The 11,853-nt window shown below is 35.8% G+C and overlaps 1 protein-coding gene across 1 annotated transcript in view; it reads left to right on the top strand.

Annotated features, from left to right (window-relative positions):
• LOC107674939 (kinesin heavy chain-like) overlaps positions 1 to 11,575 on the top strand; it is a 75,954-nt gene extending 64,379 nt beyond the window's left edge. The window contains exons 17-18 of the mRNA XM_016469101.1: positions 10,001 to 10,118; positions 11,187 to 11,575. Of these exons, the coding sequence (XP_016324587.1) occupies positions 10,001 to 10,118; positions 11,187 to 11,575 (507 nt within the window). The remainder of the gene's footprint in view (positions 1 to 10,000; positions 10,119 to 11,186) is intronic.
• The last annotated feature ends 278 nt before the right edge of the window (positions 11,576 to 11,853 follow it).

Here is an 11,853-nt window from a genome sequence, read left to right on the forward strand (position 1 = left end):
ACTCCTGGTGAGAGCAAAAAAAACTAACAAACAAAAAACTCACTCTATAGAGAGGCTTGTGTATTCCCTAGTTGTTTTTATTCATAATTGTTTACTTTTATTAGGTTGTGGATTTAAATGTATATTAAGGCATTCTCGAAGACTACTTTTTGTCAAGGTTTATATTTTTTGTTGTTTTAAATGTTGATTTGAAGTGTAGGTTTTTGCATTATTATTACTACATTCAAACCTGAACACAGAAAGCAGTTTGTTACATAAAACATTAAAATTCTATAAAAATGTAACAAAAATGAACAGGAATGCTTTATCAGAGCTTAATCCTTCTGGGTCTGATCTGATTTTAACCACTTATTTCAGTCTTCTGACTCATTTTGGCTATATTTTGAGTATGTATATTTTGTATGTATATTCTGAGTATGTATTTTGATATTTGAGTATGTATAATTCTGTATGTGTGTGTCTGGGAGTGTGTGTAAGTAATTGTGTGTGAGTGGATGTATCCGTTTTACACTCTTGATGTTTTAGAGTGTAACCCCTTCCTTGCTGTCCACTTTTTTACTGCATTGTAGTCGAATTATTGATTTTATTTTACATAGTTGCAGTGTTACAGTCACACCAGTTCATAGGTGTGTGTGTGTGTGTGTGTGTGTGTACAAGTGTGTGTCCGCGTGTGTGTGAGTTGGTGTGTTGATTTTGCACTCTATATGTTTTAGAGTTTCACCCCTTCATTGCTGTGCATTTTTTTCCACATTGTGGGGGATTTGTAGATTGTACACATAAAAAGTTTCCGTATTTTTGATTTTTTTTCCCCATTTTCCATTAATTTCCTATGGTCGGTCATTTTTGACCGAAGACCATGAGTGTGACTATTTTTTTTACGACCACTTAGCTTTTTCGAATCATGCCCTCAATGTTTTTTTGTGTTCACATACCAAGTGCCATAAAAGTCACCAAGTTTCGTATCATTCTGCTATGATTTTTAAAAATTAAAAATGTAAAATTTTCCGGTCAGAAATTCCCTTGCATCTTGTTTCATACCCTTTTTTTTAATTTTTCAATAGGTAGAGTCAGAAGTTGTTTCAGAGTTCAGCAATGATGAGGCAGAACATTTCAAGGAGGATTCAGAGGTGAGAAAAAAACAAATAACTATGGAATAAGATAATTGTTTATTTTTAATTACGCATTCAATTATTTATTTATTTATTTTTGCATTGTATAAAATTTATTATGGCCTAATGTGTATTTTATATAGACCACTCATTAAAAATATTATAGAATACAAATAATTGGTTTAATGTTCAGCTGTATACTTGATTTTTTTTCAGCATGACACTATTCCCTTGCATCTTGTTTTATACACATTTTTTTTTTTTCAATAGATAGAGTCAGAAGTTGTTTCAGAGTTCAGTCATGATGTGGCAGAAAGTTTCAAGGAGGATTTAGAGGTGAGAGTTTTCAATTACACATTCAATAGTGCTGTTTTTTGTCTACACTGTTTTGCATATGCCAAACCAAGGATTTTCCTGGATCAGGCGGATGTGGTACCATCCTGGGCTGCGATTCCCGATAACGGTGTCTCTTAGCGCGCTAAGAAGACTCTAAAGATACACCTTAACTAGGGGTATACCTTTCCTAGGTGTGTTCCCCGAACTATACCTTAGGATGCTGCTTAATGTAAACCTTACGTGCGACGTTAGCAGGTGCTGTCCATAGTGGTGGTGCTGAATAGGTTGATATCGATAGCTCGAGAATCAATTGTTCACTATATACAGGAGCTCTTTCACTGCGTTATAGAATGGGTAACATATTGAGAAAGCGATGTTCATTATAAAGAAGCACTTTAGAAATATTATAAATTTCATTTATCTGAGCTCACTGCATTTATAAAATAATCAAAATTTCAAACTAAATGCAACCTTGGATATCATATATATGTATATGTATATACATATATATGTATGTATGTATGTATAATTTTGCAAGTGTGCGAACCTGCAACCTTATGGCCAAAAGTATTCTGCCATAACCAGCTACATTAACTGGATGTTTGGCTTCGCTTTCTTTTGAAAGGGTCATTTATATTATCATGTTCATATATATATTATGAAGGCCTGGTCGAGCACTGATGGGTTGGCGATGGGGATAAGTGTCCCGTCCACAAGGCCAATTACTCACGGGACACCCGCAATGGCATGGAAGCCTTGATGTGCCTCCATCACTTCGTGCCTGGCGAAAGGCATACGTAGGCTATATAATTGGTGGCGTGACGGAGCAGGATGTTTGTGATTGAGTGAACGCACCGCCACACCGAGGTCTTACTCAGCCCATATCCATCCCCTACCACCTCCAGAAAACTTCCCACAGCATAAAAACGGAGAGCCGCCAGCAGCTGAATTTCGCGGCTTAGGGGGTAGCTCCGTCGAGTTTGTCTCGACAAAGTTGGACCAACAAGATGTAAAAGCTGCTGAATTTGCTCCCGTGGCAGGCGACATTTTTGTAGAATTGTATCTTTTGACATGGTAGCTATTCTGACACTATTATGAAATAGTGCACATACACTAACTGGCTCCGCGGCAGCCGTCTTTAATTTAGGACAACTATTCGCCTAATGACTAATGTCTCGCTGCCATAGTTTGACCAAACTCCCCATAACATTCATTCCCTTTAAATAGACTCCTAATTATGTGCTGCCTAATATTTTGCCAGCCGATGTGCCTTTGTATATTATAATGGAAAAACTAACAACCATCAGTATAATGACAGTTTTATTCTTTGCATAAAAACACTTCAATTAATTGAACACTTGGTGTATTACAACTTTAGAACTGTAATATTTTTTTGGTTCTGCACTTTTTCTTGCCACATAATTACAATCGTATCGACTGAAATGTGAAGAAGCTTTTTGCACAGTGGTGGCCACTACCAACAGAGATAAGGTATAGCTAAGAGTGGTCCAGACTAACCTTACGAACGAATGACTTACAGAAGGTATACTTAACTAAGAACGTTTCGGGAAACACGTATTAACGGCCTTCAACTGGCTGAAACAAACACTTTTTACAAGCTCTGCATTTAAGTTGTTCTAATAATTAGATAATTGAAGAAAATGACAATTATCAAGTTAACCCTCAACCCTCTGGGGGGTTTTTGGGGTCCTAGAGAAGTTTTGACATGCCCTGACATTTGTGTGTTTTTTTCAGTTTTCAGTATAATCATATTAATGGTGTGTGGTCTTGTAAATTGAAGGGACCAATCAGCATTTGCTTTTTTACATAAAATAAAACAAAACTATTGCTATTTTAAATTAAAAATAAAACAAATATCTTATATTCCTTATGATCAGTATTCTCCCTGTATCAATATTCGCATTCTTTTTTTCTTTTTTTTTTTACATACATATTTCAGGGAAAAAGGATTGACCATCATTCAGAGTAAGTCTGTGAGGAGGAGCATCTGGAGCATTAGGCCAATGAACCCTACACTCAATTATTTATATTCAACCAAAATCCAAACTCAGAATGCACTAAGAATATAATTGCACAAAGCCCTGAAGTCTAAAGCAAATGAAAGAGAAACTAGTCAGTAAAATATTGTAATAATACATCACAGTTTTAATGTCTTCACGTATCTATCCTCAACCTAAGCACAATATGCACTCTTCAGCACAACAGTAACCCAGAAAACAACAACATAACAGAGACTATTTTAAATCCCAACATAACAGAACATTAATCACCCACAAGTTTCCCCCTTCTTTCCATCTTGCTCAAACACATCAAATAACACTTAATTTCAATATTCACTCTCCCCATCCAGTCTCAAGCAAAGAATGCTGGGAACTAGAAATCCTCTGCCCAGTTCCAGTTAATGCCAACAAAAATGATTCATGTAGTCCCAATACTAATGGATTAAATAAACGTCCATTTTACAAATTTAAGTGAATTGCACACAATGAAATTTGTAGCAAAATGTTTCATCAAATATTTTATCTGCTTTAGCTCAAATATCTATCTCAACTAAATTTGAATTTCCCATTGCAGACTGACCCCATATCATTCCTAATGTGATAAAAGTAAAAATGTTGGTGTGGCCTAATTCAGTTAGACAAGATAGAGATAGAGGTTGTGGATCCAAACCTGTGATCAACAGGCCCATTAGATCATGTTCATACTGAATACATTATGGCTGCATGTAGTTTCTCTGAATGGTGCGAGAAGAAGCCAGTGCGGACTTCTTCTGCCTTTTAACCCTTTGACTGCTTCTGCTCAGGGTTTTAAAAGAAAGACTTGATGCTTTTATCATATTGTAACTTTCCCCCAGAACTCCCATAGAGCTGAAACAGCCAGTCAAACTGATGTGAGAGTCAATTAGATGTCAGAAAGCAGAACCAGAAATGTTTTGATGGTACTGTCATAGGGGTGTATGTGCACAGGATGACAGCCATTATATATCACACTTAGTGTATCTGCAAGTTAATAATAAATATTTTTTTAGAACATTTCTATAAGTGAATACATATTTCATATTATGAAATAGTGCACATACATTAACTGGCTCCGCTGACGCAGTCTTTGATTTAGGACAACTATTCGCTGTCTCGCTGCCATAGTTTGACCAAACTCCCCATCACATTCATTCCCTTTAAATAGACAATTATGTGCTGCCTAATGGTTTGCCAGCCAATGTGCCTTTGTATATTATAATGGAAAAACTAACAACCATCTGTATAATGACAGTTTTATTCTTTGCATAAAAACACTTCAATTAATTGAACACTTGGTGTATTACAACTTTAGAACTGTAATATTTTTTTGGTTCTGCACTTTTTCTTGCCACATAATTACAATCGTATCGACTGAAATGTGAAGAAGCTTTTTGCACAGTGGTGGCCACTACCAACAGAGATAAGGTATAGCTAAGAGTGGTCCAGACTAATCTTACGAATGAATGACCTACAGAAGGTATACTTAACTAGGAACGTTTCAGGAAACACGTATTAACGTAAAGGTACAACTTAAGGTATAACTTACGAATGACGTAGCGTTAAGAAGGTTTTCGGGAAACGCAGCCCTGATCTGTGCACACATGCACTTGGACCATGCCTTCAACTGGCTGAAACAAACACTTTTTACAAGCTCTGCATTTAAGTTGTTCTAATAATTAGATAATTGAAGAAAATGACAATTATCAAGTTAACCCTCTGGGGTCTGAGGGGTTTTTGGGGTCCTAGAGAAGTTTTGACATGCCCTGACATTTGTGTGTTTTTTTCAGTATCTTAAAAACATATTAATGTCTAAAGTCTGATTACACTGTATTCAGCACAAACTGGGCTACAATAATCTGTAAGCAACATGGATGTACATGTTTGTGTTTTTGAGAAAACAACGTTTATGTGTGGTTAGTAAAAAACTAAAATGTGTAAGTCACTGAAAAAAGGCCATAAAACACATACAGGACATTTGTTCACAATACTTTTGATAACTGGATGTGGTAGACTAGAGTTTTTGCTACATAATTATGTGAAAATCATCCTGCCCGCTCATTCACAGAAAACAATATATTGATTTAAGTTTTGTAAGACACGTTTTGTGTTAGAAAGGTTGTATGCAAGGGAGTGACAATGACCATGAATATTTAGTGATTCACACCTGAGAGACAAAGGGCCCTCCCCTAATGGCCCATCAGTGTGACTGTGAGGCAGGTAAGAAAGAATGTGAGCTTAACGAGAGACTTTGCGCAATGTGTTCATATTCTGCTCTTCTGTGGCCACAGATTTGTGGGTCTTGTCTTTTTCTCCTACAGGTGACTTGCAGGACCCTGTACGTTATGGTACTAAATTAGTTTTAATCGTTTAATCACCACAGCTTCTTGTCTCCATTGGCAATACGCACGATTTGTGTCGATTGCAAGTGACGTCGCAGGTATCAGAGAGTGCAGGTGGCGATTGCAAGTGACATTGTAATTTTGTTCCTTTTTTCTTGTCTTCACTACCTGGCTACTTGTGTAAAATGTTGAGATATTCAATAAAAAAAAAATACAAAAAATGAATTAAATAAAATAAAAAATAAAAAAAGATTGCAAGTGACGTCACTTTCGGAAGCGCAGGTGTCTGAGAGTGCAAGTACAAGTGCAAGTCTGCAGCCAGACTCTTCTCCAATATTCTGCCGAATTTGAACCACTGAATTTGTGGAAGTTAATTTGTAAAGTGAAATAAAATGGACTGAAAATTGTCTCTCAAACATTATAAATCGTATTTTTAAACAAAACTGAATATTTCGGATGTGAACTCTGGAAGGTGAATATGGATTATTGAATTTTTAATTATGAAAATGTGTGTGAAATGTTTTGAATTGAAATATTCACAGCTTAAATATACAACTATGCTGAATTTCAGCCCCTAAATACAAGGCATTAATTCAAGCACTGTTAATGCAATGCATTATTTTTTTCAGTTAGTGCAATTCAATATGCTTTTTTTGTTTAAAAGATATTTGCCATTATTTTTCTTCCATACACATTCTTCAAGAGGAAGCAGATCTGATACATCCATATTCATTCTTAGCCCTGAAACATCTGAAAGCTCTCTAATGCAGTTCACTGCTTCAATGATTTCATTCCTGTCTTTCAAATATAATGTGGTGTCACCTGCAAATTTAAACTCTTTTCCTGAAGCTGTAATGCCTTAAAAATATATTCTCTTAACTTGAAGAGCCATTATTTCCATTGCTAACAAAAATAAAAAATGGCAAGATTGGACACCCTTGTCTGATCCCTCTACCCGTTTCAAATCTGCCAGAAGTCCCTCTTGCTCATTTAACAGAACTATTACAGCCCTTGTAAATGGTTTTGATAGCTTTTAAAAAATAATTACCAAATCCAAAAAATGTCAATGCGTAAAAAAAATAAAGTGTTCCATTGTGTCAAATGCCTTGTGAAAATCAATAAATAAGATACAACTATTATCTAAAGTATATTCATTATAGTCCACCATGTCAAGCATCAATCTTATATTATTACCAGCATGTCTTCCTTGAATAAATCCAGTCTGTTCCTCATCTATAATATTTTTTAATCCCCCCACTCCCCCACCCCCCATCAGTCTTTAGGCAAAATTAAGGCAAATAATTTGGCATCATTAATTAATTGACTAATGGGTCTCCAATTCTCTAAATGAAGAATATTTTTGATTGGCTTTTGAATTAGTGTAATAACACTTTGTCTTAAAGAAGCGGGTAATTCCATCTTTTCAATAGATTCTCTCTCTCTCTCTCTCTCTCTCTCTATATATATATATATATATATATATATACCGCCAGCAAAAAGGGAGCTAACTTGTCTCGAAACATTTGATAAAATTTGCTAACAAGTCCATCATATCTTTAAGGTTCCCAATACACTCTTTAATTTCCTCCAATTGTAAGTCTTCATCACAAAATAATTTAAAATCCTCATCAATAACATTGGCTTTATCTGAAATATCTTTATCTGAAATTGTAATTTAAAAGAGGCTGCATCCTTTGAAGGCTGCATTCAAAGACCGACTGTGTCACTGCGGCATGACAAAGGCTGTCCCAATTTGAAGGCTCCTCCAAATGTGGCAAAATGTCACATGATTTACTCAGAGAAATGCCAGATTACAATTTATTGGGTTGTAACGATACAAATGTAACAAAAAAAAGAAAAAAAAAATGTAAATGTTTAATTTTGACACAAATGTTTAAATGTTGACATATCTTACTAAGATACAATGGTAACACTTTATTTTAAGGTCCAATTCTCGCTATTAACAAACCATTAACTATGACTTTTGCCTCAATAAACTCCTAATTTGCTGCTCATGAATAGTTATTAAAGGGTTGGTTCACCCCAAAATGAAAATTATGTCATTAATTACTCACCCTCATGTCGTTTCAAACCTGTAAGACCTTCGTTCATCTTCGGAACACAAATTAAGATATTTTTGATGAAATCGGAGAGCTATCTGACCCTCCATAGACAGCAAAGCAACTGAAATGTTCCCAGGTCCAGAAACGTAAATACATCGGTAAAACAGTCCATGTGACATCAGTGGCTCAAATTCAGTTTTGCGATGCTACGAGAATACTTGTTTTGTGTAAAGAAAACAAAAATAACATAATTTACTCAACCATTCTTCTCCCCCGAGTTACGTCTTCCACCATTTTAGAGAGTATTACAATGCATACGCACGCTTTCCCCTAAGTGTAAACAACGCTTATTACGCAGATTACATTCATGCGCACGTTTTCCCCCTTAACCTAAACAATGCTGATTACGTCCAATACGTTCTTGGGTACTCTCCAAAATGGCGGAAGACGTAGACATTTCCGTTGTGTTGCTGTCTATGGAGGGTCAGATAGCTCTCCGATTTCATTAAAAATATCTTAATTTGTGTACCGAAGATGAACGAAGGTCTTACGGGTTTGGAACGACATGAGGGTGAGTAATTAATGACATAATTTTCATTTTGGGGTGAACTAACCCTTTAAGGTTGTTGTTACGTTTAGGTATTGGGTAGGATTAGGGATGCAGAATATGGTCATGCCGAATATGTGCTTCATAAGTACTAATAAACAGACAATATGTTAATAATTGGCATGCTAATATTGGTCCCTGTACTAAAGTGTTACAAGATACAATTTTATAGATTTTTTTTATAGAGAGTGCTTAAACAAACTAGACTGAAGTCAGTGATAATGTTATTTGATAATGTAAATATTGTTTGCTCACTTTCTGTGTATAATTTATTCGCTGTTTGAATAACTGTGGAAATGAAAGCGTTAGAATAAATTGTGATCAGGTTAAATAAAAATGTTGTATATTAAAAAAAAAATGACATGACACTCATATCTGGTACTTGCATAAAAAGACGGGTTTATGATGTGCGTAGTTAATAGATTACACTAAAATTAACCTACTAGCCTTACTCTGGAGTTGGTTCACCCTCTGCCTATATGCTCTCACTTCTACTCACCACCATTACACGTGCAAACCAATGGGCAGGCAAAAGAGGTGAAGATGAAGTAGTAGGCTAGATGTTAATCTGTGTCTGTATAGGCAGCCCTGGTTGTCTCTATGATGTCATAAAGCAGTGGTTCTCAATTCTAGTCCTAGCGTACCACCGCTCTGCATATTGTGCATGTCTCTCTTATTTAACACACCTGATTCAGATCATCAGCTTGTTAGAAGAGAGCTCCATGCATGAATTGTGTTCCAGTTGACATGGTCCCTACACAGTGTTCATTGCTCCCTAATGCTCCGGAAATCTGTTGAAGTTTACTTCACTTTACTACACACAGAATATTCATTCTCAGATTTGTGCTACACCATGGCCTGCAGCGTCTTCAGACACAGATGAAACTTACTAGAGAAGTGTGACACAGTATATCTATGTAAATAAATACAATTTACATTCACGTCTTGCACACTTTAATGCCCTTTGGAACATATATGCTCCCTTCGAACTGGAATCATGGTGGAACATTCGCACTTACGGTCGAATAGAACAAATGTCTGATGACATTAGAGATACATACAAAATGTGCAGAGCGGTGGTATGCAAGGACTGGAATTGAGAACCACTGTCATAAAGAAAGGAAGTGGAACATGTCATTGTGGCAGCTTGGTTTCAATAAAAGCTGTTTTTGGACTAACAAGGACATTTTGAGTTCTTAAACTGACAGTATGTTTATATAGTACAATGACCTCTAAAATCTCAAAATATTTGGGAAAGTGTAATTTTTGATTTCATATAAATGAATAGTATGGAAGCCCATTTCTAGTTTCTAGCATTTTAGTGCATTTTAGTAATCTTGCAAATTGCTTCTCTGTACTGAGTTTGATTAGCAAGTCCATCAATATGCATGTCATATGTTTTTGATATTAGCAAGCTAGTACATAACGTGCAGTGTAGGCCCAAATGTGCTGTTATGTATATTGTTAACTTGACGTCTCTCTCTCTCTCTGTGTATGTGTGTTTGAGCAGCATGAGGCAGAAATTAGATCTCTTTCACAACTCATTCAGAACATGGAGCAGAAGATAAGACAGCTGGAAGTCAGTTATGATGTTCTCAGGGAAATTTACATGCTGCAGAACTCAGGTAACACTCAATTACGCATGATGGTTTCTCTATAATAGGACTAACTAACTAACTAACAATACTCTTAAATAATTACTGCCATCACATGACCCGTGACTCATTGCCAAAACATTTATTGATACATCTCTTTGTGTTTGTATGTAACAGGACAAATTAACCAATTCAATGAGTAAGTTCTCTAACTTGCACATACAGTATGTATTACAAATGAATGATGTGAAAAGTTAATTAATATGCATATTCCAGTCAAACGTGTTTACAAATCTGTCTTTCTATCTATCTTCCTCCTTTCCCATACCTTGCAGTGTTGAGGATCTGCAGTATAAGAAGGCAGTTTTGGGGCCTCTAAATGAGTGTATTGCCTCGATCTGTAACATCTGCAAGTCTTTCTCGAATGCAGATCCCACCACTGACACATGCTCCAATAATGAACAAATCAGGAAGCATATTGAGCAAGCTTGCTCAAAACATGAAATTTTGGCTAAATACATGGAGAATCTTATTATATATAAACAAAATATTGAACAGCAACAGAGAGACAAAAGTACAATCATGGATCAATTACACATCAAGAAGGAAAATTTATCATCTATGAAACAATTATTAAAGAACTACAAAGTATCTTTGAAGGAGGCAGAAAAAAATCTACAATCAGTCAAAGAGACCATAACAAGAGAAAACGGCAGGAAGAGCACAAATGAAAGTGTTGCAGTTGCAGGGGGGGCTCTGCTTGCACTGCCCATTGTTGGATGGATTGCTGGTAAGAAATCCACAACTTCTGATAACTTGTATCTTTATTTATAAATTCATTAACCAAATTTCACATAATAGTTTAAATGTAACAGAAGATGTGTATTTAATATATTGACCTAACTAAAATAAATATAATTCTTATAGCATTCATAAAAATATATATTTCATATAAATTGATCACAAACCCAACTGCATCTTTGGTGAGGCCAAGGTTGAGAACCTCAAATCTAACCATTTTTTTTTTAATATATGCATTTAACCATTGGAACATTTGTGACTTATGTGTATTCAACAGTTTTCTGTTCCCCTCTCTAGGTCCAATAATGATCAGTGAGGGAATCCGGGTATCTAATCAGTCTTCAAATGCCATCAGAGCTGCTGAACAGGAGAAAGAAAAGTTTGACCATCAAGTGAAGATGTACTCAAGAAAAGTATCTCTTTGCCTAGCATTAATCACTACCAAACAAAATGACATTAAGCAGACCAATGATGCACTGAAGAAGATTGATGAAGGGATTGAACAGCTTCTAGAAGTCATAGCTGACATTCAGGATATTGTCAGGGAAGCTGTGAATGATCTTTGCTGCAGTTTTAGTGCACTGGAGCAGCTAACTCAAGGTTCCACCCTCTGGGAGCCTGTGATAGAAGCCATGAAAAATTTGATGAATGTGGGAAAAAAACTGCTTTTACCTTTCTCCGTGTAACTCACATAGCAAGGCTTTCAGAAGAAATGTTTTATTTGTATTTTTAGGAAAAAATGGAAATAATACTAGTAATTGTTTTTGAATGTTAATTGTATAATGAGATTACACACTGTTCTCTAATACTTTAGGTTTTCATTATCAGGGATGTCGGACGGGGTAATGGCGGAACAGAGTTAAAGGGGCCTGGAACACAATTTCAACTCAACAGATGGAGTCCAAAGCAATGACCTGTATGGGGGTCTCACAATTGCTAGTGACACGACTGTTCACCATATGGA

This window comes from Sinocyclocheilus anshuiensis, unplaced genomic scaffold (genome assembly GCF_001515605.1).
Source record: "Sinocyclocheilus anshuiensis isolate Anshui unplaced genomic scaffold, SAMN03320099.WGS_v1.1 scaffold1544, whole genome shotgun sequence".
In the NCBI taxonomy this organism is placed as follows: Eukaryota; Metazoa; Chordata; class Actinopteri; order Cypriniformes; family Cyprinidae; genus Sinocyclocheilus; species Sinocyclocheilus anshuiensis.